The sequence below is a fragment of the Oratosquilla oratoria genome, chromosome 12 (genome assembly GCF_046742065.1).
Source record: "Oratosquilla oratoria isolate Oo_2021 chromosome 12, ASM4674206v1, whole genome shotgun sequence".
Classification (NCBI taxonomy): domain Eukaryota; kingdom Metazoa; phylum Arthropoda; class Malacostraca; order Stomatopoda; family Squillidae; genus Oratosquilla; species Oratosquilla oratoria.
Genome location: NC_134788.1, coordinates 51,002,196 through 51,030,189, shown reverse-complemented (window position 1 = coordinate 51,030,189; position 27,994 = coordinate 51,002,196). Strand labels below are relative to the sequence as shown.

The 27,994-nt window shown below is 40.8% G+C and overlaps 1 protein-coding gene across 2 annotated transcripts; it reads right to left on the bottom strand.

The window, feature by feature from the left end:
* Position 1: 1 nt before the first annotated feature.
* On the bottom strand, positions 2 to 18,267 carry LOC143031719 (uncharacterized). 2 transcript variants are annotated; one of them, XM_076195927.1, is made up of 4 exons: positions 18,009 to 18,267; positions 17,671 to 17,813; positions 17,458 to 17,552; positions 2 to 3,610 (listed from the first exon to the last, which is right to left on the bottom strand). In XM_076195927.1, exon 4 carries the CDS (start codon positions 2,972 to 2,974, stop codon positions 1,442 to 1,444), a length of 1,533 nt encoding a protein of 510 aa, XP_076052042.1. In that variant the 5' UTR covers positions 2,975 to 3,610; positions 17,458 to 17,552; positions 17,671 to 17,813; positions 18,009 to 18,267; the 3' UTR covers positions 2 to 1,441. The 2 variants fall into 2 exon arrangements, with proteins under 2 accessions (XP_076052042.1, XP_076052043.1); XM_076195928.1 differs by having other exon boundaries at positions 17,671 to 18,267.
* Between the last annotated feature and the right edge of the window lie 9,727 nt (positions 18,268 to 27,994).

Sequence of the window (27,994 nt, the reverse complement as noted above, 5' to 3'; positions counted from 1 at the left end):
ATTACCTTTATTTAAACTTAATTTAGAAATAACTATAAACATATGAGTACACAATAAGAAAGCCCATTATTGATTCTCAGCTTTAGTTCTCTTTATTTCTTCTCTCTTCTGTCTTTGGCATTCACCCACTCTTTGTACACACTAAATTGATCGAACTTCCATATAACTGGTAGCTTTTCACTCTCATAAGTATATCCAAATGACATTCCCCTAACTGGTTCCTAAGTTTGTTTTTGTTTGATTCATTAGACTAAAACCTCACTCACAGTCTGCACACGACACGAGGAAGGTTCCTCCAATATCCATCAACTTTGCCAAGTCACAGAACTGTTCATTCTGAAGAGCAAATACCACCATTTGTGTAAAATTTTATATAATTTTGGATTTAACTTTTTCCTGCACAGAATATTTGAAATCGTTAAACTAATTAATCATTCCTGTAGTAGCAGCCAGAAAATAATGATATTCAAGACAAAAGGACATTAACATGTTTCCTACCAAATGAGAAATATTTGAAATAGAGGAGATATCAAACACTGACCATTCTTGTACCTTATCCTCAGTGAACCTGTTCTGTAAATGGACATAGCAGTTTTCATTATTTCATCCACTGTTCACTAGCAGCTAGCAGTTTCTTTTCCATCACATTATTTCCCTTATCATAATGTTTAAATTTCAATCTTTGCTTTGGTTTTTTTTTCAGTGTTGTGCTTATTTGAATTTATACCTATGCAAAGCTCTTTTAGTAGCCATTTTGTCATCAGTATCTTCTTCGCTCATCCCATTACTCTTAAATAGTGGGTCTCAGTAGGAAACTCTACCTTTTTTCCCTTTGCCAAATAGAATTTGATACATAGAAACAAAAATATTGTGTCAAGTATGCAGAGTTATCAGAACATTAAGAGTATTTACTTTGAGTGGGAGAAATCTATAACATTCTTCTTGATTTAATTCACTTGACTCAACAAATACTGATGATGAATAACTGGCAAACATTGTACAAATTATCTTAGACCCACATACAAATATAGGAAATTGTACACTTACATTTCAAAGGTCATTGATAGATTCTCAAAATCACATCTTTCTGTTTTGAATTCATTATTATAAAATCATACAATTAATCTAACTAGAACAATTCAATTTCATCTTGAAAGCCTTATGTGTGCACATTTTTTCCTTTGTGTACTAGTTGTAAAACATGTGTGCACACATATATGTGCAAAACTTAGAGGGAACACTTTTCATTGCACAAGTCATGGTGGAATGTCTTCTCAACAGTGTTAGTAACCATGTGAAATTTGCGAGAACTCATTTGTAAGAAAGCTGAATCGCTGACGTCGTGCTGGAAAGGCTACTTTCCTATGAGGGTTATCTTGTGATATTTGAGGTGATTCTTTTGTGAGAAAGCTGCATCAAACTGGTCTCATAGGATTGGCTTCTACCCAGTGTGGGTCCTCATATGCCTTGTAAGGCCACTCTTATGTGAGAAACCAGAATCACACAGGTCACATGGGAAAACCTTCTCTCCAGTGTGGATCCTCATATGTCTCCCAAGAGAACTCTTTCTTGAGAAAGCAGAATCACAAACGTCACATTGGAAAGGCTTCTCTCCTGTGTGGGTCATTATATGTTTTCTGAGAGAACACTTTACTGAGAAAGCAGAATCACAAACGCCACACTGGTAAGGTTTCTCTCCTGTGTGGGTCCTCATGTGCTGTGTTAAATGACCCTTTCCTGAAAAAGCAGAATCACACACGTCACACTGGAAAGGCTTCTCTCCTGTGTGGGTCCTCATATGCTCTGTGAGATGACCCTTTATTGAGAAAGCAGAATCGCACAGGTCACACATGAAAGGTTTCTCTCCCGTGTGGGTCCTAATATGCTGTGTGAGACCATCCTTTCGTGAGAAAGCAGAATCGCACAGTTCACACTGGAAAGGCTTCTCTCCTGTGTGGGTCCCCATATGCTTTATGAGACAAGATTTTCGTGAGAAAGCAGAATCGCACAGGTCACATTGGAAAGGCTTCTCTCCTGTGTGGTTCCTAATATGTTGTGCGAGAGAATTCTTTTGGAAGAAAGCAGAATCACAAAGGGCACACTGGAAAGGCTTCTCCTCTGTGTGGGTCATTATATGCCTTTTATGAGCAATCTTTTTTGAGAAAGTAGAATCACAAAAGTCACACTGGAAAGGCTTCTCTCCTCTATGGGTCCTTATATGCCGTGTTAAATGCTCCTTTCTTGAGAAAGCAGAATCACACAGTTCACATTGGAAAGGCTTCTCTCTTGTGTGGGTCCTCATATGCCGTGTGAAAGAAGCCTTTCGTGAGAAAGTAGAATCACATATGTCACACTGGAAAGACTTCTCTCCTGTGTGGCTCATCATGTGAAATTTAAGGTGATTCTTTAGTGAGAAATTTGCATTGCACTGGTCACATTGAAAAGGCTTCTTTCCTGTGTGGGTCACCATATGCTGTGTGAGAGAACCCTTTTGTGCGAAGGAAGAATTGCATAGGTCACATTGGAAAGGCTTCTCTCCTGTGTGTTTCCTAATATGTTGTGCGAGAGAATTCTTTTGGAAGAAAGCAGAATCACAAAGGGCACACTGGAAAGGCTTCGCTTCTGTGTGGGTCATTATATGCCTTTTATGAGCAATTTTTCCTGAGAAAGTAGAATCACAAAAGTCACACTGGAAAGGCTTCTCTCCTCTGTGGGTCCTTATATGTAGTGTTAAATGATCCTTTCTTGAGAAAGCAGAATCACACAGTTCACATTGGAAAGGCTTCTCTCCTGTGTGGGTCCTCATATGCCGTGTGAAAGAAGCCTTTCGTGAGAAAGTAGAATCACATATGTCACACTGGAAAGACTTCTCTCCTGTGTGGCTCATCATGTGAAATTTAAGGTGATTCTTTAGTGAGAAATTTACATTGCACTGGTCACATTGAAAAGGCTTCTTTCCTATGTGGGTCACCATATGCTGTGTGAGAGAACCCTTTTGTGAGAAGGCAGAATTGCATAGGTCAAATTGGAAAGGCTTCTCTCCTGTGTGGGTTATTATATGCTTTGCGAGATCACCCGTTCACGAGAAAGCAGAATTACACACACCACAATGGAATGGCCTCCCTCCAGTGTGGGTGATCATATGAAATTCGAGGTGCTTCTTTCATGAGAAAGCTGCATTGCACAGGTCACACTGGAAAGGCTTCTCTCCTGTGTGGGCCATCATTTGAGATCAACCTTGTGTGAGAAAGCAGAATTGCACAGGTCAAAATGGAAAGGCCTCTCTCCTGTCTGGGTCCACATATGCTTTCTGAGAGAATGCTTTTGTGAGAAAGCAGAATCTCACAGGTCACTCTAGAAACACTTCCTGTGTGGGTCACCACATGATCTTTGAGGTGACTTTAAAGCCATTTGAGATCACCTTTTTTTGAGAAACCAGAATCACACAGGCTACACTGGAAAGGCTTCTTCCTTGTGTGGGTCATCACACAATATCTAAGATGACTTGTGATATAGCTATGCTACAGATGTCACACCAGATCCTTATCATCTTATGACACATTGGGTATCTACAGATAGCTCTTCCAAAGAAATGGTGATGGGAATTCTCCTGGAAAAAAATGTATTTGTATGATTGATATCTAATTCTTTGAAAATCTGCAATACAATGTAATAGGATAGTGGATGTTTCATACACAAACCATTTCATTCTCAAGTCCCTTTGAACCTAAACAGATGCTCTGTACTTGCCAACACCTAACATAAAATAGGTAGTAACACTAAAAGATATGGTGCAATGATATATTGCATTCTACTTATTAGAAATGTGCTGATAATCATCCAAAATCTACTTGCTTATCCACACAACCATGACCAGAATTACTCAAATTTTGCTCCATCTTTTTCCTCATGTCACAAGATTTGGAAGTGGGGGATGGCCCAGCTAGCCACAGCATAGCATTCCATGTTTGGGCTCACAAGACCTGAATCTAAACATTACCTACTCTAGGAAGTTTTTTTTTTCAGTTCATCTCATTTGAGCAGAATGTAAATAAAATTGATCTACAAAACTGTAGAGGTTCTATCCTTTTTTTGTCACATTTAGTAAAATACCTGTCTGTCTAATAGAAACCATCAGATATACTTACTAATACAATATCAACAACCATGATGTACTCAGGTAGGAACTGCAATCAAAGGTACAGTCCCATTAAATGTGGAAGTAACAAGAAGACAATATAACATGAGAACTAGTGCTTTAATATTTTCACCTTGCAGATCATTTAAACACAGAAGTATTATATACACAAACCCAGCCATCTCCCAGGATACCTGTGACAGCTCCCTAACTGACTGTGACAATTGTGTGATAATAATGGGAAAAAGAAAAGAAAATCTGCAACCTTTATTTGATACTAGTATCATCTCAGTTTAGTTGTCTCTCACTATTAACATTAATCAGCATAAAGTTGGATGTTCTGAGAGTTTTGGTCTTATTCAAGCCTTTCCCACATCAATGCTTCTCGAATGGAAGCTTACCATATGACCACTTTATTCATACATATACCAAGGGCTTTTTCCCCCTTACAAGGGAGGTAGCCAAAGTCAAGGACATAAATCCACTCTCAACCATTTCATCCCCACATACTCTATTCCCATTTACCACCCCTCTCTCCATCTTTTCTTGGCCCCTCCTAGATGATGGGTCATCCCTGCATCTCGCCCATTACCCTGGGCCAAAAGCAATACAGCAAGACACAGCACATCCACAGCAAGGCCACTTCATTTACTCAGCAACCTCCCCTGCTTTCTCCATCCCCTCACGCAGAAAAAGAGATGATGGGGAAGAATCCCTTCTGGCTGCACCAACATATCATTCACACACACATTCTCTATCCCCCATCCCTCACCCACTCCCTTCCATGCATCACAGCATCATCTATATACAACCATTCTCCACTCACCCCTACCTTCTGCCTTCTCCCTTCTTTTCTCACCCATTCTTTCCATGTGTCCAAACTATACCAATACTCTTTCACCAACCCTATCTCCCAACTCCTTTTCTAGCCCAGCTCTCCTCCTTGTCAGCACCTATATCCAGTACACTGGTTGGACAGTGGCTTGTGTTGGGGGCTTAATCTGGCAACCATGTGTTTGTTTACATTGTAGTGAAACAGTGGGAACACCCACCATTATAATGACCAGTTTACTATTTTCAGAATTTCCACTACATGAAGTTGATATGATGCATGTGTATACAGATGATATTGATATGACCAAACAGATAATCAATGACCAATAACAACAGCAGTCAAGTGGTGGTTGGTGACACACATCTCACTCTGTTTACAGCGCCCCAACCCTGTCCCATTTCTATGACATAACGAGTTCAGAGTATGAGACAGATTCCTCATTCTTATACAACAGTTTTTACTTTATCTTTTCTTATGGGTGCAAATTGGGAGCTGTGGCTATAAACAGTGTCATCAGTGTCTTTCCACATGTTTGGGGTAGCTTACATGTCAATTACTTGTCAATCTCCTTCTCTGTAGTGCAGATGCCATTGAGAAAAATTGCAGGTAGCAATTAATAGGATCTCTCAGTGGACTACAATTTGGGTATTTCATTTCCCAGCTTCAAAGACTGAGGCCATACACTTTTCCAGACCCTGCGGTGTTCACCCTGATCCAGACCTATATCTCTATGAAAGAAGAATCTCTTGTGTAGAGGAAACTTTCTCCCTGGGACTAATATTTCACAGCTGCCTGACTTGGATACCTCATCTTTGTTATGGTAAGGCTACTGGTATGAGGGCACTGTCACTCCTTACAGTTTTGGTACATATCTCTTGAGGCACTGAGAGGCAGATAGACCCTCCTCCTATTGCACTGAACAATTATTCCAACTTGGAGTGTGGTTGTGAAATTCATTGATCTGCTACTGAGAATTGGTTTCATATGTTGAACTTTGTGCATCATGCTGGTGCACAAAGCCATCTGTTATCATGCTAGCTTTAAGAATTATATTTACTCTTCCAGTTTCATCTTATATCATTTTTAGCAACTTGTAGTGTTCTCTCTGCTATGCAACATTTTACTCCTCCCCTTCGTCCCCTTGTTTTATCACTTTTTGAGTGGCTCTACCTACTGCAGCATAGAGGCTACCATGTTGAGTTTTGCTGGGTCCCAGCACATGTAGGAGTCTCAGGGAATGAAAAGGCCAACATGGCTGGGTAACAAGGCATGATACTCAGATTCCAACCCCATTCCATTTCATGACATGTACTACATTATATGGCTGACACTTCTTAACAGTTGGCAGATCAGGTGTTACCGTGTTCAGCGCCGAAGAGGTACAATCTCTACTTAGTAGAATTGAAGCCTTGGAGGATGCTGTTAAGTGCCTTAAAGAGGAGAATCGAGTTCTCCGCTCGAAGGCCCATAATTCGAAAGATAAAATTAACAATGAGTATGGATGGAATACGGTGAAAAACAAGATGCGGAAAAGTGGAAAAAAGTCCTCACCAGACCCGCTGAAATGCATGAACTCGTTCCAATTACTGGCAAATCTGCAGGAAGAAGAAACTAATGAAATCCAAGAGAAGAAGGAAAGGGCAGACGCTGGATCCCTGCCAACAGGTAAGATTTTGGTAATAGGTGACAGTCAAGTGAGGTATTTAGACAGGGTTTTCTGCGACAAAGATAGGAAACATATGACGAAGGTGTGTTTCCCTGGCGCGGGCATAGGAGATGTTAGAGATAGGATTGATGAGTGTCTAGTAGAGGAAGGAAAGGACCCAGTAGTTTGCTTGAGTGCTGGAGGAAATGATATAGGTAAGTTAGGGAGTGAGGAATTATTTGCGCAGTACTGGGATGCGCTAGACAAGATTAGAAATAGGGGAGGTGTTCCTGTAGTATGTGGAATCCTTCCGAGGCATAGAGTTGGAGGCATGTGGCATTCCAGGGCTATTGCAATGAATTGCAGGCTAGCAAAACATTGTAAGGCCAATGGATGGGCATTTGTCAACAACTGGGACCGCTTTTATGGTAAGAATAACCTATACACAAGGGAAGGAGTGCACTTGTCTCACAGAGGAATTTGGCTCCCTGCTGAATCCCTTGAGCGAGAAGTAGGCATCCTACAGGGTTTTTTTGGGTAGATTACGTGGGAGTAGGGGGGGAAGTATCGGAATATAGTTTAGGCAATAGAAGCAACTTAGAGAAGGACTGTGTAAAGAATCACCAAAGCAGGTGGAGGGAAGATAAACTTAAAGTTTACTATACAAATAGCAGGAGCATAATTAACAAAATTTATTTTCTGCAAGGTAAAGCATGCATAGAAAATTTCGATATTATAGCTATTACTGAATCCTGGCTCAACATGGCTGATAAACATTTCCTTCCGGAAATCGAAATAGAAGGATATAAGTTTTTTCATAAGGATAGGGTTGCCAGGAATGGGGGAGATGTAGCACTTTTCATTAAAAATACACTAAACTGTATTATCAACAATTCTATTAACGAAGAGGACTGTACAGAATCTATTTGGGTAGAGATTATAGGCAAGAATAAGAAAGTTATTATTGGCATCTTGTATGGACAAGGTGCAGGGATGACCCGTCATCCAGGAGGTGCTAAGATGAGAGGGAGGGTGGAGGGGTGTGGAGTGTATTCAGGGAGGGAATGGTTGGGAATTATTTTATGCCATTTCCTTTTTGGCTACCTCCCTTGCAAGGGGGAAAAAGCCTTGGTATGTGTATGTATGTATGTATGTAGACCTCCTAACCTCAGCATTGAGCAGACTGATCCCCAGATTCATGAAATTCACAGAGCGTTCCAGTACAAAAACGTTGTGATCATGGGAGATTTTAATTATAGAAACATTGACTGGGAAACTTTAATAGGAGATCATGAAGTGAAGAAATTCCTAGATGTGGTACAGGATAATTTCCTAAAATAAATTAAATAAGTGATTATCGATCCTACGAGGGGACGAAATACCCTGGACTTAATTTTAACAAATAATGAGCACCAAGTTACCAGCGTAATAGTGGGAGATAGTCTAGGCTCTAGCGATTATCAAGAAATAAGATTTAATGTTATTTGGGAAAAATTAACAAGTACGAATAATGTTCAAGTACCAGACTTCAGGAAAGCAAACAATGACAATATAAAAACCTATTTGAAATTGAATATGAAATGTCATACGGACATTTCGAACATTCTTGGTTCTCTGAGCGGGGCTGGGAGTGAGGTCTGGGTCACGGAGAGTAATATGCATACCTTAGGTCAGGTCATTTGGGGGTGAGGGCCCAACAGTCAGGTCAGCGATTTAAAAGAAATGTATAGCAATCTAACTGATCTAATTATTAATGCACAAAACACATTTATCCCCCTAAAGTCAATACAGAAAAATAGTAATACTCCCAAATGGATGATGGACAGATTGAAACATGAGATCGGAATGAAAAGAGGACTTTATGTAAAAATAAAAAGCGGGGAATCACACCTTAGATCAAGATATAACGAAATGGCAAAGCTGGTTAAAAGGAATACACATTCAGTGAAACGTAATTATGAAATCAAGGTTGCCAGTCAAGCAAAATCCATCCCAAAGGATTTCTTTTACCTCTATAAAACAAAAAATAAAGAAAGAATATGACCAATTAAAAACAATGAAAATGTCATGATAGAATCAGAGGAAACAATTAATGAGGAGTTTAACAATTATTTTCTATCGGTGTTTACTAATGAGAGGTTAGATAAAGTACCTGACTGCGATCCGATTTTCAGAGGGGATGAAGAAAGTAGTTTATCTAATATCAGCATTAGTAAAGAAGTAGTCAAGCAGATTGATGACTTAAAGCTACAAAATCCCCGGGTCCAGACGAAATTTGTCTAAGAATGCTTAAGTAGTGTCAATTTGAAATCTGCGACCAGTTAACTGAAACATTCAATAAATCGGTAGACACTGGTTTTGTGCCTACTGCTTGGAGGCAGGCAAATGTTCCTGTTTTTAAGAAGGGAGATAGATCGTCTATATGCCACTACAGGCCAATCAGTTTGACATCAGTTATAGGAAAAATGCTTGAATCAATAATAATTATCAGACTCAGAGAACACATCGAAGGGCATAATTCAATTCGTGATTCACAGCATGGTTTCTCCAAGGGTAAGTCATGTGTGACTAATCTTCTATCCTTTTACACTAAAGTATATAAGGCGTCAGATAACAATGAAAATTACGATGTTATTTACCTTGACGAGGTGCCACACCAGAGACTACTAAATAAAATCAAAGCCCATGGCATATGAGGAAAAGTGTTAGAATGGATTAGAGCTTGGATTAGTAACAGAAAACAGTGGGTCACCATAAATGGAATAAAATCTAGGTGGGGCAATGTTACTAGCGGGGTCCCCCAGGGCTCGGTTTTGGGTCCCTTGTTGTTCATTATGTACATAAACAACTTAGATGATGAGATAAATAGTGATGTTAGTAAGATTGCGGACGACACTAAAATAGGACGCCTAATCAGGTCAGGAGACGACGCAGAGATTCTGCAGGATGATCTTAATAAATTGTTAACATGGTCGGTGAAATGACAAATGAACTTCAATATCTCTAAGTGTAGCGTGTTAAACGTAGGGCTACACAACCCCGAAAATAGATACAACTTAGATAACATGCTTTTAGAAAAATCTGAGTGCGAGAGGGACTTGGGAGTTCTGGTGAGTCCGGACCTTAAGACTAGGAAGCAGTGCATTAGTGCCAGACATAAAGCTAACAGAGCATTAGGCTTTATTACTAGGACAGTAATGAATAGAAGTGCAGAGGTAATTATTAAACTCTATCTAGCGATAGTTAGACCCATCCTTGACTATGCAGTACAGTTTTGGTCTCCGTCCTACAAAATGGACATCAATTCACCAAAATCAGTACAGAGAAGAATGACCAAAATGATACATGGACTCGGAAATTTGCCTTACAAAAAGAGGCTTAGGCACCTAAACTTACACTCTCTGGAAAGACGCAGAGTGCAGGGTGATCTAATAGAAGTGTTCAAGTGGATCAAAGGCTATAACAAGGGTGAAGAAAACAAGGTCATCATAATAAAACAACAGGGCAGGACTCGCAGTAATGGGTATAAACTGGACAAATTTAGATTTAAGAAGGAAATAGGCAAGAATTGGTTTAATAATAGGGTGGTCAATGAATGGAATAAACTTAGTAGCCATGTAGTAAGTGCTGAAACTATCAGTTGTTTTAAAAAATGATTAGACAACTTTATGGATGGGGATGACAGGTGGTGATGGATACAGAGCTGCCTAGTGTAGGCCTTATGGTCTCTTACAATCTCCTTTATTCTTAGATTCTTAAGGGTTTGATAACCACCACTAAGATGGGGGAGATAAACTCTCTTGCTTTCTGTCTACGGACACACAAACCTGTGCAAGGGTGCCACTCAAAGACTCCAATGACCCGTCTTCAGATGGGCCCCACACGTCTCATACATAGTTACCTCATGTCTCAGGAAACACAACCATTCTGTGATGACCACTCAGTCCCTTTAACAATGCAACTCTCTAGGAGAATGTCCCTGTCCGGTAGACCTGTGAGAGCACCTCTTCCATTGCCACAGCGAGGATGAAATATTTTCCATTTCATAGATACTAGGAAAGGAAGCTTCTTTCCTGGGGCATGAGGTATTCATGTTCATAGAGAATGTTGGCCTTTTAAAGAAATTATACCTTCACTTTGAATTTTTCTATTTTCAATTCAGATAAGCTCCACACAGAACACTTATAAAACTAGAGGCCATCCTAACACAATCTCACAAACAAAATATACAACACAGACATGCACAATAACACCAAAAGATGGCTGGCCAATCATTTGGTAAAGCTCCCCTTCCTGTATGATACAACTACGTAAATATTCTCTATACATTTTCATGCTTTTAAATTTATTTTTGTATTTAAATATTTTTAGAATGTACTTAAAAGAAGTGTTTGTGTTTAAAGAATGTGGGAGGGATATTTTAAGGCTTAGGTTATAAACACTAATATTTTTGGGCATTTCATATTGCAGATTCTCACGTATTGCGACCAGTGTTTGATTGTCAATCCAAAGATTAACATGGGATGACTGAAAATAATAGAATATGCTTGGTTTAACAGAATAATCCCCTAGTTATTTTACATTTCTGTTTCATGTGGATTCTGCTAATTAGGGACTTGTTATAATGGGCTTCTAGTGCAATCTAAAAGGAGACTTGATGAATTCTGGGCAAATTAGGAGACGAAATATAATTCTGAATTCTTATACTAGCAGACACAGATAGTCAAGGTCAGTTAAGGGAGGACACACAGGACACATATCAGAGGCCTGACCTACCCTACCCGGAGGTGATATGGACATGTAGGTCATATGACCTGCATCCAGTATCTATGTACGACTATGTAAGGGAAGGTATAACTGCTCATAGTATAATGCAATGTCTTGTAATTAATACAACGTGGACTTCAGGAGTGAATATCAAGATTTTACTTGCAAGAATATTATAAACAGTGCACAGTGAACTTTGTTCTTGATTTCCATACAAAGGAGGACAAGATGGAGCCCCATTCCCCAATAAGAATGTAAGAACAAAGTAAGAAAACAGGATACACACACCGAAAAACATAGAGGTGCTTGCCAATTTTTTTTTTTATCTATTCACTACTGACATCATCATTAATTTGTGGTAATTGTGTATGGGGCTCAAAATACTCAGAATGATAAGAGCTAGCCAATGAAATAGGTAAAAATTGCGACTGTGAGTCCAATGAACATCTTGACAATGTACCAAAATGTTCACTAGTTTCATTTTACTAAAAATTGCTACCAATGCTTCTTCTCCGTTAGTACAAACATAGGTGTTCCCTTGATCTCAGCAAAAAAGTGCTGGCTTGTAGCTCTTCCAATCAGACATTCAGTGCCCAACTGCTTTTACCTAGCTGTATTTCACAGGAAGGGGAGCTATGCTCGTGGCATCCCGTCTTCATATTTCATTTTATCTAGACCGTTTTTAAATTCGTGTATCCTCTTTGCACACACCACATTTTCATCTAACATGTTCCAAACATCTATTGCACTGTGGGGTAAGCTGTTCTTTTCAGGTCTCTTCTATAATTGTCTTTTTTTTATTTTCTTTCTGTGCCCTCTTGTATCCCTATTATCTCATTTTATTAGATCCTCTAATAAAATGGAGAAAAGTGGGGGGTGAGCCAGTTTTTGTTTGCTGATGACGCTGTGCTTGTTGCAGGATTAGAGGAGGGATTGAGAAAATTAGTGAGAGTTTGAGAAGGTGTGTGAAAGAAGGAAGCTGAAGATAAATGTGGGTAAAAGTGAGGTGATGAGATTTACAAGGGGAGAGAGTGACAGCAGGCTGGAAGTGAGCATTAAAAGTGAAAGACTGGAGGAAGTGGATAGTTTTAGATATTTGGGTGCGAATGTGGCAGGAAAGGGAGGAGTGGGGGTGGAGGTAGAATGTAGATTGAGAGAAGTGAGTAAATGCCTTGGTGGATTGAAAAGTGTAATGAGAAATAGACATCTAGGAATGGATGCTAAGAGGAGATTACATGAAGGAGTGATTGGGCCAACAGCATTGTACAGGGCAGACACATGGAACATGAATTAGGAAGAGAGGAGTTTGAATGTGTTTGAGATGAAATGTCTGAGATGTATGATAGGGGTTACTAGGCTGGATAGAGTGAGAAATGAGGAGGTGAGGAGGTGAACAGGGGTGGAAAGGGAACTGGGAGATAGGGTTGGTGAAAGAGTATTAGGATGGTTTGGACACATAGAAAGAATGAGTGAAGAAAGATTAGTAAAAGAAGTATGGAAGGCAGAGGTGGAAGGAGTGAATATGAGGGGGGCGTCGTAGGATGAGATGAATGGATGGGGTGAAAGGGGCATTACAAAAGAGAGGAATGTCTGTGGAGGAAGGACAGGAAAGGACAGAAGATAGGGGTGAATGGAGAGGGGTTGTGTATGGATGATGCTGTGATGCATGAGGGGGAGTGGGTGGGGGATGGGGGGTGAGGAAGTATGTATGAGAAAAATTTGATGCAGCCCTAAGGGATTTCTTCCCATCTTCTCCTTTTCTGCATAAGGGGACAGAGAGGGGGGGTCGCCGAATTTACGAAGCGACCTTTCTGTGTCTTGCAACACTGCTTCTGACCCAGGGCAGTGGACAGGATGCAAAGATGACCTGTCATCCAGGAGGTGCCACGATGAGAGGGCGAGGGGAGGGTGGAGGGGAGTGGAACATATAGGAGATGGAATGGGTGGAAGTGGTTTCTATGCCTTTTTCTTTTTGGCTACCCCCCCGTGTATGGGGGAAAAGCCCTAGGTATATGTGTGTATACTAGATCCTCTCTATCAATAATTTCTATGCCTTTCATGATTTTATGAATAGTAATCAAGTCTCCTGTCTTTGGTCTTTGCTCTAATGTCTGTAGCTCAAGTTTTGCCAGTCTCTCCTCATGTGATAGTTCTGAGAGCGTTGGTGCCAATTTCGTAATTGCTCTTTGTATTCTTTCAAGTTTTGTTATACACTTTTTGTACTTGGTGACCACGTCGTCACTGCATACTCCAATCTTGGTCTTATCAAAGTGACTAGTATTTTCTTCACCATTTCTTCATCCAGGTATGTAAATGCCACTTTGTTCTTACTGAATTACAAGTTTCTCCACAAATTTTGTTTATATGTTTCTAAGGGGCCATATTATTCATAACAATGACTACCAGGTCCTTCTCATATTCTACTTTTTAAATTTCTTCCTCTCCCAATTTATATGATCCCACTATTCATTTTTTGCTTCTTCCAAATTCCATTATGCTACACTTCTTAATATTGAATTCCATCTCCCACTTCCTACTCCATTCCCATACTTTATTCAGATCACTGCAGCAACTCACAATCTTCTACAGTGTACATTTTTTTCAACAATTTTGCATTGTCTGCAAAGAAGCTTGTATAACTTTCAATTCCTTTATCTATATCATTAATATATATAGCAAACATTATTGGGGCCAAAACTGTTCCTTGTGGAACTCTACTAATCATTCCATCCCAATTAGAATGTCTCTTATCACCACTCCTTTTTCTTTCATGCAAGAAGTCTTCCCTCCAATTCAGCAGTTTGCCCTGTATTCCTGCAGTTTCTAATATCTTAAGCAATTTCTTATGTGGCACCTTATCAAAAGCTTTTTTCAGGTCTAGAAATGCACAATCAGCCCATCCATCTCTTTCTTGTATTACATCTATTAGCCTTGAATAGAAACACATCAAGTTTGGGACGCATAATCGTCCTTGTCTAAATCCAAATTGCCTCAAATATAGTACATTGTTTTTCCCAAATGCCTTACCCATCTAATTTTGATCATTCTTTCACAAATTTTAGCTACCATACTTGTAAGAGAGGCCAGTCTATAGTTAGTAGGGTCTTCCTTGTTTCTCCCTTTATATATTGGTACTATATTTGCTCTTTTCCAATCTTCTGGAACTTTTCCTTCTTTCAATAAACTGCTTATTAGTTTGTCCCTGCATTCTTTCAAAATCCAGTTTGCCATTTCATCTTGTTCATGCTGTTTTTTGACATCGAGATTACTCAAGTGATTCATTATTTTTTCCTTATTACTTCTATCTCTTTCATTGGGAGGACTTTCTCTTCCCACTCGACATCTCTAATTTGTATGTTCACCCTCATAAATACCGATTTAAAATGCTTGTTCATAATTTCTGCCATTTCTATTTCCTCTGTGCATTAGACTCCTCGTTGTCATAGTTTCACTAATTCTTGTTTGTGTTTCAGTTTGTTGTTTACAAATTTATGAAATAGTTTTGGTTGATCTTAACATTTTTTTATGACATCCTTTTCGTATTTTCTCTTTTCTTCTCTGCACACTTTACAAAGGATTACAAAGGATTACAAAGGCGGAGCATGCCGACAGGAGACCTTTTGATCCATATCTAGGTCGGATGCAAAAAAAAAAATAATAAATAAATAAAAAAATAAAAAAATCATATTAAAAATAAATTAAAACTATAATAATGTAAAAATAAATAAAATACATAAATAAATGCATAGGTATAGTTGAATAACAAACAAAAAGGTAAATAGTAAATGATTATAAATTTACATATAACTAATAATAAACGAAAATCAGACAAATTATAACAAAACAAAAACAAATAATATAAGATAAATTATAATCATTACAGCATCTTACTTAGGTATTTATCTAAATGATTCTTAAAGCTTCAAACTGAACTACATTGCACTACCTGTGCAGGAAGTTTATTCCATTCATTTACTACACGGTTGGCAAAGTTGTTTCTACCTACTTCCAAATTGAATCTATTTCCGGACAGTTTGAGACCATTGTTTCTTGTCTGATTCTCATTCAATGTGAAAATTTGGTCACTTTTGATGTTGTCAATTCCCTTTAAAATCTTAAAAACCTGTATCAAGTCACCTCTGAGTCTACGCTTTTTTAGGGAAAACAGATTCATGTGCTTAAGTCGATTTTTGTACATACTGATTTCTATAACTAGTTTTTAGTTTCCATTTTCAGGTCTTTTGTCTTTCTTCCATTTTATCCAAGTTTTGTCTTTTAACTCCCTACATCTTTTGTTGTGCCAACACTTTACATATACTTTTTCTTGTTTTTGTCTTGGAACATACTTTTCCACACCTTCCTTATCAATTTTTGTCAAAGAAGAACGAAATGGCATGCAGTGATTATCTCAGGGAAAATACTAAATTTGATAGGGAGAACCATTTTGCCAATTTTTATCTAATTTCCCATGTTCCTGGTGATCTCAATGTATGGTAGATGCATCAGGAATGAACCCATTCAACGTGGTTGCAATTTTGCAATAGAAGAAGGCATGGTCCAAGATGAATTATGTAAACCTGTTTTACTTTGGGAGTATTTTTTCTGTCTTCCACTAGTACACAGATGGGAAGCTACATATTAACAATTGTCTCTCTTCATTGCTTAGTTTTAGTTGGGTTAGGTCCTAAAAAGTACTGTACAATGTGAGAGCATAAAAGGCGCCAGCAGCTGATTGAACAAGGTAGATTTTCCCTTAAGGTATGTAACTACTCCAGATTACTGCAGAATTACAATTTAGAATCTGTGTTTAGGAATGCTACACATCTCTAACACTTATATTCATTGCAAATTCTTTCTAACTTTTTGGCAGCCATGAACTGGTATCCCCCTCAGGCATCTGCACTCATTTGAGGTTACTATAATTTGTACAAAGTAATTTTGTATCAAAGCTTTACTAGAAAGATATTTGAAGAACAAATATGTAAAAAAAAAAGTTAAAATGCATGCAATGGATGCCAAAACAGTCACTAACTTTATCTGAGGAGGGACAGGCACTTGTTTGTCAGTTCCCATGGAGACCTGTTGCCACTGTGCCTCTATAATATTTACCTAATTCTAGGTAGTGTATCCTTGGATGAAAACAGTGACAAAAACAATGTATGCAAATGGAGAAATAAAATGTATTTCTACTGCAGTAGGTTAGGTATGAGTTCGATTGGTAATTATCTCCTCTCATGGAATTACTCTAAAGTTTAGAGTAATTCCATGACAGTAGAGACTAAATTCGTATATTTAAATAAAACTAAAAAAAAAAAAAAAACTCATATTCTTTTAACAAAAACTAAATTATATTAGGTAAAATTTTAGAATTGCACACGTATGATATACTAATGGTAAATTAAATAATGATATTGTAAATTAAATACCTAAACTAACCAGCATTTAGTAATGTGGTACCTGTAATTCTAGATGTCATCAGGCTGTCAATGTAGTCTCCCACCTCCGAATTTATTAAAACAAAGATGGTGCTAAAAGGAGTCTATGCAACTTTGTTTGTTTATAGCATTTTACAACAGTTTCTAGCATTGATTTCCACCAAGAATAGCGTATACTTTGTTGACGTATTACAAGTGTCATTATTATTTCATTTTCTATTACTATATCATGTAGGTGTGCACTTCTAAAAATATATGTACATATTATAAACAAAGTATCAAAGACTGCCTATTCTGATATGAAAATGTCATTTGAGGATCTGCAGTTTTTTGGGAATAGTTCAATTACACATTGCCAAACACTTCAGCAATGTGTAGTAGGCAGTGTAATCAAACGGGTGAATAAATAACTGGGTTCAGATAATCAGTCTCCTCCCACTCAATGTCTGGATAACCAATTGCCCATTTGTGGCTGTTCATATGGTAAACTTCTACCACCTCTGTCTAGGAAAATATGCCCCTTGAATTAAATATTTACAAATATTAAAATTTTAGTCTTCTTAAAGAGTCATGCTGTTCTTTTTCTGGTTCATCTCACTTAAACACAGAATTCAATACAACAATGAAAATTTGTTACCTGATATTTTGAAATATATGTCTATCCTCCCTGTCAATGTCTGGATCACCAATTGGCCGTTTATGGCTGCTCATACGGTAAACTTCTACCTCTGTCTGGGAGAAAATATGCCTCCTGATATTTAAAAATATTCAAGTTTTTCTTAAGAGTCATGCTGTTTTCTGATTCACCTCACTTAAACAAAGGATTCAATACAACAATAAGCTTTGTTACCTGATATTTTGAAATGTATGTCTATCCTTATGTATGAAAAACAGGAAATCGGCATCAGTAGCTCTTTCTCGCTCATGGTTTGTCCTTCAATGACATAGCGTATTTACTTACCATTACGTTACTCGCAGCGTTTAATAGATCACCTGCGTTCAATATTCAAATAAGATTACATATAGGATATGGGATAGTATAACGTTTATACGTTTATCTTGGCGACAATCAATAACAGAAAAAGTTGCTAAAAAGATATACACCCATGACGCAGCCGCGACGAATGCTTGTTTTGATAGATGGGGAAGTTGAAGAAATTAGAATATGATCAATTGTTCAAACCTAACCTGTATTTAGTAATATGATGCCTGGAATGTTAAGCTGGATCCACACTTGTTGCATTTCCACGTATCGTATCATCTTTGCGTACCGCCTAGTGATAAGATACGGTGCAACAGGGTATTGTACCCACTTGTGTATCCGCCTGCTGTATACAGATACGCAACAATACCCTGTTGCACCGTATCGTATCACTAGGCGGTACGCAAAAATGATATGATACGTGGAAAAGCAACAAGTGTGGACCCGGCTTTAGAGGTCATCTGTGCTGTGATGTTGACGGCTGGTTTCGTCACCTGATCGGACTGCAGGGTGTAGAGGAGTTTTATCAATTCAAGAAAAGTATGAAGCTCAGCTCCATAGTAGGCTATTGTATAAAAAAAAAAGTCACTTGAAGTTGGAGAACACTACATATACAAACTGACATTGACGGGAATGGACAGACATGGCATCTCGAACCTACCGTCGCATCTCCGTTTGATAGTATATTTGGTTATAGCACTTTTTTTTTCTTTTTTCTTTTTTTTTTTACTGATTTCCGCCAAGAAAAAACATATATTTCGTTGATGAATTTATGAGGTACTTGTTACTTGGTTTTGTTGTCGACGATCCCTTTCCTTCTGAACACTCGCAGCAGCAGCAGCACGGTCCCTTCCGTTCTAGTTTCCCTCCCTTCATAACTTCTAATACTAGCCCCCCCCCCTCCCTTCGGGCTGAGTCTCTCTCTCTCTCTCTCACGTTCGCATTTGCACCTCCACACTCACGCGGTCCTTCCCTGGCACTGTCGACCCACGCCGATGCGCGGGCACTCCCCCCCACCCCCACCCCGGGGTTACCAAGGCTCGTGCCCTTTGACCCCCCCCCCCATCGGGAGTGCCAACCACCCGTCCCCGCCCGCGCCACATACACTCACATTCACACCACAGAATTCTAATTTACAAAATCATTAATCAAATTTTTATCGCTATGTCGTTTAAGATTGCACTTCTAAAAATACATACTCTGGGGTGAATGTGGTGGACGAATGTACGGAATGTGTGAGGTAAGGGGGGGGGGAACCGTTGGCACCCCTGACCTCTGAGTGTGGTGACGTTGTCTCAACCGCCGACGACGAACACATGGGAAATGTCTGCTTCCCTGGCCGGTTCAACCCAGGAAAAGGGAGGCCGGCCAATCAGAAGGCTAGACGTTCCAATGGGACCCGTCTGTGATCCCGTCACGGGGTTTAAAAGGACTGCCTCTTGCCAACCAAGAGTGCAATGTAGTGTATGTTGCTTTTGTGGTAAAATTGGATTAGTGATTGTTCGCATGGTGTATGATAAGTTTAGAAATGTCAGTTTACCCAACGAGTTTGAAAGGCGACCGAACATGCCGATGACGCTGTGCGTGGCTGCCGATCACAGAGTGAGGTAACCTACTAAGCTCGTGTGCTCTCCCTCGCTCACAGTGATACGTACTTCAACAATGTCTTCCCGGACTCCTACACAATCCCCATCTCGTAGGACTACATCACCGTCTTCTGCTTTATCAAAAAAGGGGGAAAAGAAAAAGATTCTCTCTGTGCATCAGTAGTCTGTGATAATTCAGGACAATGAGAGGGGCATGTCACGTGGTGAACTGATGGAAAAGTGTGGCCTGAATGAAACAACGGTTCATGGTATTATCAAGGCCAAGAAGAAGAAGTGTGACCGTCTGTCACCACTCTGTTGCTGCCGCCCCCATGTGCCGCCTTTCTTTCGTGTTTCTACTTTCGTTTAGTACGTCTCTCTCTTTCTACTTTCTCCTTTGTCTTTCATTAATATTATTTGTTAATCACCCTTTTATTCGGTAGGCCCATGCCTCCGATCATTCTACTTATTCAATTTCTGACTGAGTTTACTTAGTAATTGTATTCTGCACTGGCGTGCTTCTACCTCTCGCTTCACTATGTTTTCTGTAAAGGGGGAATTAAAAGCTTATTTTTCTTTATTTTCTTCCCGAATTCTTCTATGTGATTCTCTTAGGTACACCAGGGGACTCCCGTCGAGAACACTCAAACTGGGCCCCAGGTCAGTTCTGCAATGACGTCATGATTTCCTTAGTCCAGTGGTCTTTAAGTTTAGATTTAAGAACCTCCCCTAAGGGCGTGATCTTACAATCGTGAACCAATTGAATTTTCTCCTGCACCCTTTCTCCAATCAGATCCGCCGTTACTGCTCCGCATACAATACTGCTTACTCAAGCAATCTCGAATTCACAGCACATTGACTTGTTTACATATTGCATACAACAGCAAAACATAAATAAAATCGAATCCCCAAGCCCGTTTAAAACAACGCTGAGAGCGAACTGTTGTTTACAAAACAGACGATCCAATAAAGATGAAATCCTCACCAGTCTACCCATATCTACGAGCCTCTTACACGAAGGAATTGGTTGGAGAGATGGAAAGTAGGAAGAAAAGGTGTACCGGAAGAGATAGTGTGGTGGCCCTGTCCCAACCGCCGGCCGCTCCTGAGACGTCTGCTTCCTTGGCCGGTCCAATCCAGACTGATGACGTCACCAACGCGAGCGGAGGCTTATGCACTCACCGAGGCTCACAGCTCGCTCACACAGTCCACAGCCAAAGGGAAATCGGCCAATCAGAAGGCAATCCAATCCAACGGGACCCTTCTGTGAGCCCGCCGCTGGGTTTAAAAGGACGGTCTCTTGGCACAGCCGGCTTACCCATGCAACCGGGGTCTTATTCTCTCGCATGTGGACGACACTAATCACATTAGTAGACACAAAAGGCTGCAGAGAGCCTTGCACCTAATGCAAAACATACTAGACGGGCACACGCGTGGGAGCAACAGTGGCGCATTAAGACCAGCACATCGAAATGGAAAGCTGTATACTTCCGCTCCAAGAACACCAACAGAACATCCACGAACATCCCTCTCAAAAAGTCCCACTGCAAGACCATGCCTGTGTGCTGGGGGAGTAAACTGGATAGTGGCTTTACCTGAACCCCATACTTCCGCAGGACGGGAGAGAGAGCCAAGGCTGTGTGTCTGGAAGGCTAAAGCGCTTCAAAACCGAAACACTGTCCACCTAACGTCGATAGCACCTATCCTAGTGAGACCGATTCTGTGCCAGTCTCCGGGATTGAGCCAACTGACATGTCCAAACAACAACTACGACCATCAGGAGGTTCAGAATGCCGCAGTCATGTTCATCACGAGGTCGAGATTGTGTGACTTCCGAACTACTGAGTCCCTACACCGAGATACCAGCATCCGTCCACTCAACCAACACAAACTTCACATGAGACAGCTAGAAAGACTGCACACCAAACACAAACACCTGATACGACACATCACACCTAGACCACACTGTACAGACTACTTGTTAGCTCCGCCTCCCCCTCGGGCGGTGTACACGAACGATCGTGTATAGCCGCGTGCATTTACGACGTATCCTTTTACCAGCTGTGAGTGATCGTGACCAAACGTGCTGCGATGTGCTGGGTTCTAAGTATCACGGACATTAGTCCATCTGTCTGTATCCAGCGGTAAACATGATGAATGGTAGCAGATTCTCAGTAGACGTGCCCATTCGTGCTGAGCCACATCACGCAATAAATATCCCCAAGAATCGCCCGGTGCCGATAGCTCTCTTTCATACACAACTATCTTTTCATTTTCGTACAGACATCTCTTTCCCTCCTGCAACTAATGATCCTGCGCGAGCGGACGGTCTTTTCTATGTAGTCCACAGTGTAACAAAACAAATGTGTTTTGCAACTTATAATGGTAGTTTAGCGAGTGAGGTAAAGTCTCTAGTGGACTTTCTTGGCTTTATTCAGGTACGAAGATTTTGTACAACTAAGCACTCTTCGTGCCGGGCCTTAACCTCGGTACTCCCTCCTGCCAGCTACGTGACCTGAGCATTCCTTCCTACCAGTTTCATGACCTGGGCATTCCTTCCTACCAAGTTCGTGACCTGGGCAGTCCTCTCTCTCGGCGGCACAGCCGTCGTAATAAAGGGGATTGGTGGCTTGCCGTATGTGAGGTGTGCTAGTTATCAAATATGGGTATGGGTGTTAGTTCCGTTGTATAGGGGCTAGTTGTATAGTTGGTGGGCGTGGCTAGACATGGTGTATATACATTACGTTACGGTAGTGTAATTGGGGAAGGTACGAGAATGGGTTCAGTGGGTGTCTGGTGACATTAGGCATCATGTGTAGTGACACTGTGGGAACTTCCTGCATGATCTAATGTAGCATTTAGTCACGTGTTTGAGATTGGTGAGGTTTGCAAATATTGGAGGTCTTGCCAAAGACGAGTACCATGTGGCGTGTGTGGATCACGTGCGTGGTTGATGGTTAGTGACGGTTACACATAGTCCAGTACAGCTTTAACCGCCGCCGCAGCAACAACTCACCTTCAGCTCCTGACCTTCTTTCTACTAGCATCGACCGAGGACCTCCAGCTCCGGCTTGCTCTCTCCCAACAACGATCGAGGACCTCCACTTCCAGACTTCCTCTTTCCCTGCCACAACCGAGCACTCCCCCAGGCTCGCCATACACTTCTTTCTGTACTCACCTTACTCTGTGATTGTTACACATGGAGAATACTGTGTAGTTGGGAGTTTGATTTCTTCCTTGCTTGTCCATACCGAACACTACCCACAGAACACTATAACAGCTTCCCATGGATAACATCGATAAAGCCGTTCATTATATACTCAGGAGAGAGAAGGTGTGCCAGTCTGTGGCGTGCATTTACAACATGCTGCACAGAGACTTCCTGAACATCTTGGCCACGCCAACTTCAAGTGTAGTAATGGCTGGCTGTGGCGGTTTCGACGGCGCCACGCCACTGTAAACAAAGCTATCACTGGGGAGCTGTTTAGTGCCGACGCCAGTCCTGTGGATCCGTTTGTGGACAGGTTTCTTTAGTTCAAGGAAGTGGAACGTTACTAAAACTTTTAAATTTACAACACAAATGAAACGGGGTTATATTGCAAGTCTCCGTCCAGGAACACCCAGGAGGCTTCCACCGAGATAAGCAGCACTACCGGTAGTTTGCCCATTAAATCCTCGAGTGCCCTTGGCTTAATCCTTACAAACAACAGGCTTCAGTCTGTGGGAGTTGTCAGTATTAGCACAGGCCATGATTGGCAGCCTGTTGTTTGTAAGGATTAAGCCAAGGGCACTCGAGGATTTAGTGGGCAAACTACCTGCAGTGTCTATATTTTATCACCGATTGATTTTGTATTTCAAGAATCTTTTGTGTGACAACAATGACAGAGCTGACAAAATACTCAATATATATTGGAGGAACGGGAGGGGAGGAATGGAGGTAAATTGTAGATTGAGAAAAGCAAGTACATGTCATGGAGGATTAAAAAGTGGTATGAGAAATAGGCAATTTAGAATAAATGCAAAGAGGAGAATGTATGAAGGAGTGATTGTGTCGACGGCATTGTATGGGGCAGAGACTTGGAATCTAAGAGAGGCAGGGAGGAAAAGTTTAAATGTCTTTGAGGTGCAATATCTGAGAAGTATGGTAGGGGTTACAAGGTTGGATAGAGTGAAAAACGAGGAGGTGAGGAGAGCAGGAGTGGAAAAGGAGATGATGGCAGATAGGGCTCATGAAAGGTTACTGGGATGGTTTGGACACATGGAAAGTATGAGTGATGGAAAATTAGTAAAAGAAGGCAGAGGTGGAGGAAGTGAACTTGAGGGGACGACCGAGGATGAGATGGATAGATAGGGTGAAGGGGGCGTTCATCAAGAGGGGAATGTCTGTTGAGTAAGGAAGGGAGAAGGCACGAGATAGGGATGAGTGGAGAATGACTGTATGGATGATAATGTTATGGAAGAGAGGGATGGGGGTAAGGGTTGCTTATGTATGAATTATATTTTGATGCAGCCCGAAGGGTTTTTGCCCTTTCTCTTTCCCTCCTTGAGAGGACAGAGAGGTGGGGTTCATCAATTAAGTGAAGCGGCCTTGCTGTGAATGTACTGTGTCTTGCTGTATTGCATTGACCCAGGGCAGTTGGTAGGATGCAGGGATGACCCATCATCCATGAGGACCTGAGATGGGATGGGTGGAAAGGGGAGTGAAATGGGTGGGAATAGGTACGTGCCTCTGACTCGGCTTCCCTTATAAGGAAGAAAAAGCCCTCAGTAGATAGATATTTAACTGATTAGTAATGTGGAATGAAGTGACACTTCTAGTGTCGCACCTTGTGGCTATTTACCAAAAGAAAGAGATTAGATATTTTGTGTTGATTTTCATTTGTCCTGCCGTTGTTCCGAACCAAATACTACTACAAGTACATTTCAAGAACAAAAATATTGTACTTTATAACAAAAGTCGAAACATAACCTTTGCAAAGGATATACAAACCTAATAATAAAAAGTACATATAATAAAATATATTTTTACAAAAAGATTTAGGCAAATTTCTTTAAAAGGAAACAGTAGAGAGAAAATAATAATAATAAAACATATAATGTAAGACTTTTTACATATATAGCTTTTTCTATTAAAAAATAAAGACACCCTATGATGAAAGATTTTTTTTTCATTGCAGCCATAATCAAAAGTTACAACTAAAAGGATTTTTATGTTTTATTAAAGAAATCATGGTTGCCCTAAGAAATGACAATAAAGTTCAATTGGAGTTAAGGTTCTTCTTACATGACCTAATACATTGTTCTTAGAAATAAAAATCACTGACACAAGTACCTCTTGGTTTAACTACATACTGGTACTGCTATGCGATTATTGCGATGGACATTACTCTGGTTCTGGAACCGATCTTATCGATACGAGTACAATACAAGATACAGCTGAACATGTTTGGAACGTGAAACTTTTTTTTTCAACTTTAAATATCCTTATTTCAATAATTCAATGTTAAAAAGTATAGAGGGGAAAATAAAAGAAGGGGAAAGGAGAGAAGAGATGGTATTATTGCGTTAGTCTACAGTTGAAATCATAATCATCCTACTGTTTGGCAACACAGCAGAGGGAGAAGCCACCAAACTGATGGAGTGATGAAAACGATGCATATGGAACTTGACAGGAATATTACAGCTCCTGTGACTGTGTGTCAACAGAAGGTGTAAAATGGAGGTTTATTTAATTTATTCAATCAATACTTTGGATGTTTATCGGTCTATGTATAAATTTAAAAGCCAGCGTTGCGCAAGGACGTTATGGGGGTTTAGTGGAATGATCACGAAGATAAGACGATGAGATTTATTACATTTTGTATTTTTTTATATAATCTACTTATAAGGAGTATGCACAGCATAACTCTACAGACTAAACAAAGGCCTTGTAAAGTGTAAATTTAACTGGAGTTGGAGTCGGTATATTTTTACCGACTCCGACTCCAGTGACACCGTAACTGCTTCCGAGTCCGACTCCGACTCCACAGCAATGGGTGGAACCAAGATCTATATATATATACCAGGTCTAACCACTTCCGACCGAATTTCGAGAGTGTTGGCGCAGCGGGCCCGTGACGTCACCTTGCTGCTCAAAGTGGGGTTCGGGCGTCTCATTGCTGGTAGTTGTAACTGGTCCGTGGCACGGGTGTGTCGCTGCCTCCGCTCGCACCGCTCCACGCAATTAGTTATATTCTGACAATGAAGATCTATATATACCGGTATATATAGATCTTGACGTTATGGCTTATTGTGCCATTAAGGGTTGTGGCTCAAACCAAAGAGGAATTAAGCCAAATGTTAATTTTCATCGTTTCCCTGAAAATATACACGCACATGTGAACGGGTACACATATAAGCACACACGACGATATCTCCACTTCCGTAAAATACTAGTATATAAACACACACACACACGACGATATCTCCCCTTCCCGTAGAATACAAGTATATAAACACACACACACGTGATAAACATACACGACGATGTCTCCCCTTCTCGTAAAATACAAGTATATAAATACACACACACACCATTTTTATATGGGTCTCGGTGGCGCGATTAGTAAAGATTCAGACACATTAAGGCAAGGTATTAGTGGTACCTAGTTCGAATCCTGTCCATTATTGGATTTTTTCAGTATCGCTGCGCTTCTAGTCGTTACTCCAACTCTCGTGTGTATGCGTGTAAGCTCATAGATCGGACATACGAACTCTGAGCTCTCTTCCGGGAGGGAAATAGCTGTCGATCACGAGTCCAATACGTGATCCAAAAGACCAAGATGAATCACACACACATGTGAACATGTACACATATAAGCACACACGGCGATATATCCCCTTCCCGTAAAATACAAGTATATAAACACACTCACACACACACACACACACAAACACACACACACACGCACGCACACACACATATGTGAACGTGTACACATATAAGCACACGCGACGATATATCCCCTTCCCGTAAAATACAAGTATATAAACACACTCACACACACACACACACACACACACACACACACATACACATACACACACGCACGTGAACGTATACACATATAAGCACACACGACGATATCTCCCCTTCACGTGAAATACAAGTATATAAATACACACACACAAACCCATGTGTACATAAGAGTCTCAGTGGCACGATTGGTAACGGTTCAGCCCATTATTACCGCGGTGTCGGTGGTAACCTGTACGAATCCTTCCTAAGGCTGATTTTTTTTTCAATGTCGCTGCGCTTCGAGTCGTTACTCCAACTCTCGTGGGCGGGGAGTTGGAGATGTGTGTGCGTGTAAGTTCATAGATCGGACATACGAGCTCTGAGCTCTCTTCCGGGAGGGAAATAGCTGTCGATCACGAGTCCAATACGTGATCGAAAAGACCAAGATGAATCACACACACACACATACACATGTTAATATGTACACATATAACCACACACGACGATATATCCCATTCCCGTAAAATACAAGTATATAGATACACACACACACACACACGCACACGTGTGAACGTGTATACATATAAGCACACACGACAATATCTCCCCCTCCCGTAAAATACAAGTATATGAATACACACACACACACACACACACACACACACACACACACACACACACACACACACACACACGGAACACGGCTCGGTGGCGGATTGGTAAGGCACTGGCATCACAAGTCAGAGAACCGGGGTTCGATTCCCCGGCCGGGCGGAGATAAGTTGGGTTTGTCTCCTTTCACGTGTAGCCCCTGTTCACCTAGCAGCGAGTAGGTACGGGATGTTAGTCAAGGAGTTGTGACCTTGCTGTCCCGGTGTGTGATGTGTGAGTGGTCTCAGACCTACCCAGAGATCGGCTAATAATGAGCTCTGAGCTCACTGCCGTAGGGTGGTGTCTGGCTGTCTCGACAGAGGCTGCAGCAGATCCGAGGTGAATTACATGACTCGGTGGCGCAGTTGGTAGAGCGCTGAACTGCCACGATAGTGGCCAGCAGTTCTTGGTTCGAATCCTGCCCAGGGCCGAAATTATTTCGGTACTGCTGCGCTTCGAGTCGTTACTCTGACTCTCGTGGGCGGGGAGTTGGGTGTGTGTGTGTGTGAAAGGTCATAGCATTGCCCATAGATCGGACCTACGAGCTCTGAGCTCTCTTTCAGGAGGGAAATAGCTGTCGATCACGAGTCCAACACGTGATCCAAAGACCAAGTGATTACATGTGAACGTGTACACATATAAGTACACACGACGATATCTCCCCTTCCCGTAAAATACAACTATATAAATACACACACATACACACACACACTGATAATAGCAATGAGCTAGAGAGAGAGAGAGATAACGGGGGGGAAATATAATAGTTCCAGTCTTCCTTGGCGCTTCACAGTTTTCTTCAGTGTTTCACAAAGAGAAAACGGAAGCAGCCAGATGACGTCAGAAGCTGCGCAGAACATCTCAAACGGTTAGACCTGGTGTATATAGATCTTGGGTGGAACCAAGGTCTATATATATAGATCTTGGGTAGAACGATGTATTTCCCGAGATACTTTAT

Bases quoted from the DNA above. Each gene is read 5' to 3' on its own strand.
- LOC143031719 (XM_076195928.1), bottom strand. From the start codon at position 2,974: ATGGTGACCCACATAGGAAAGAAGCCTTTTCAATGTGACCAGTGCAAT.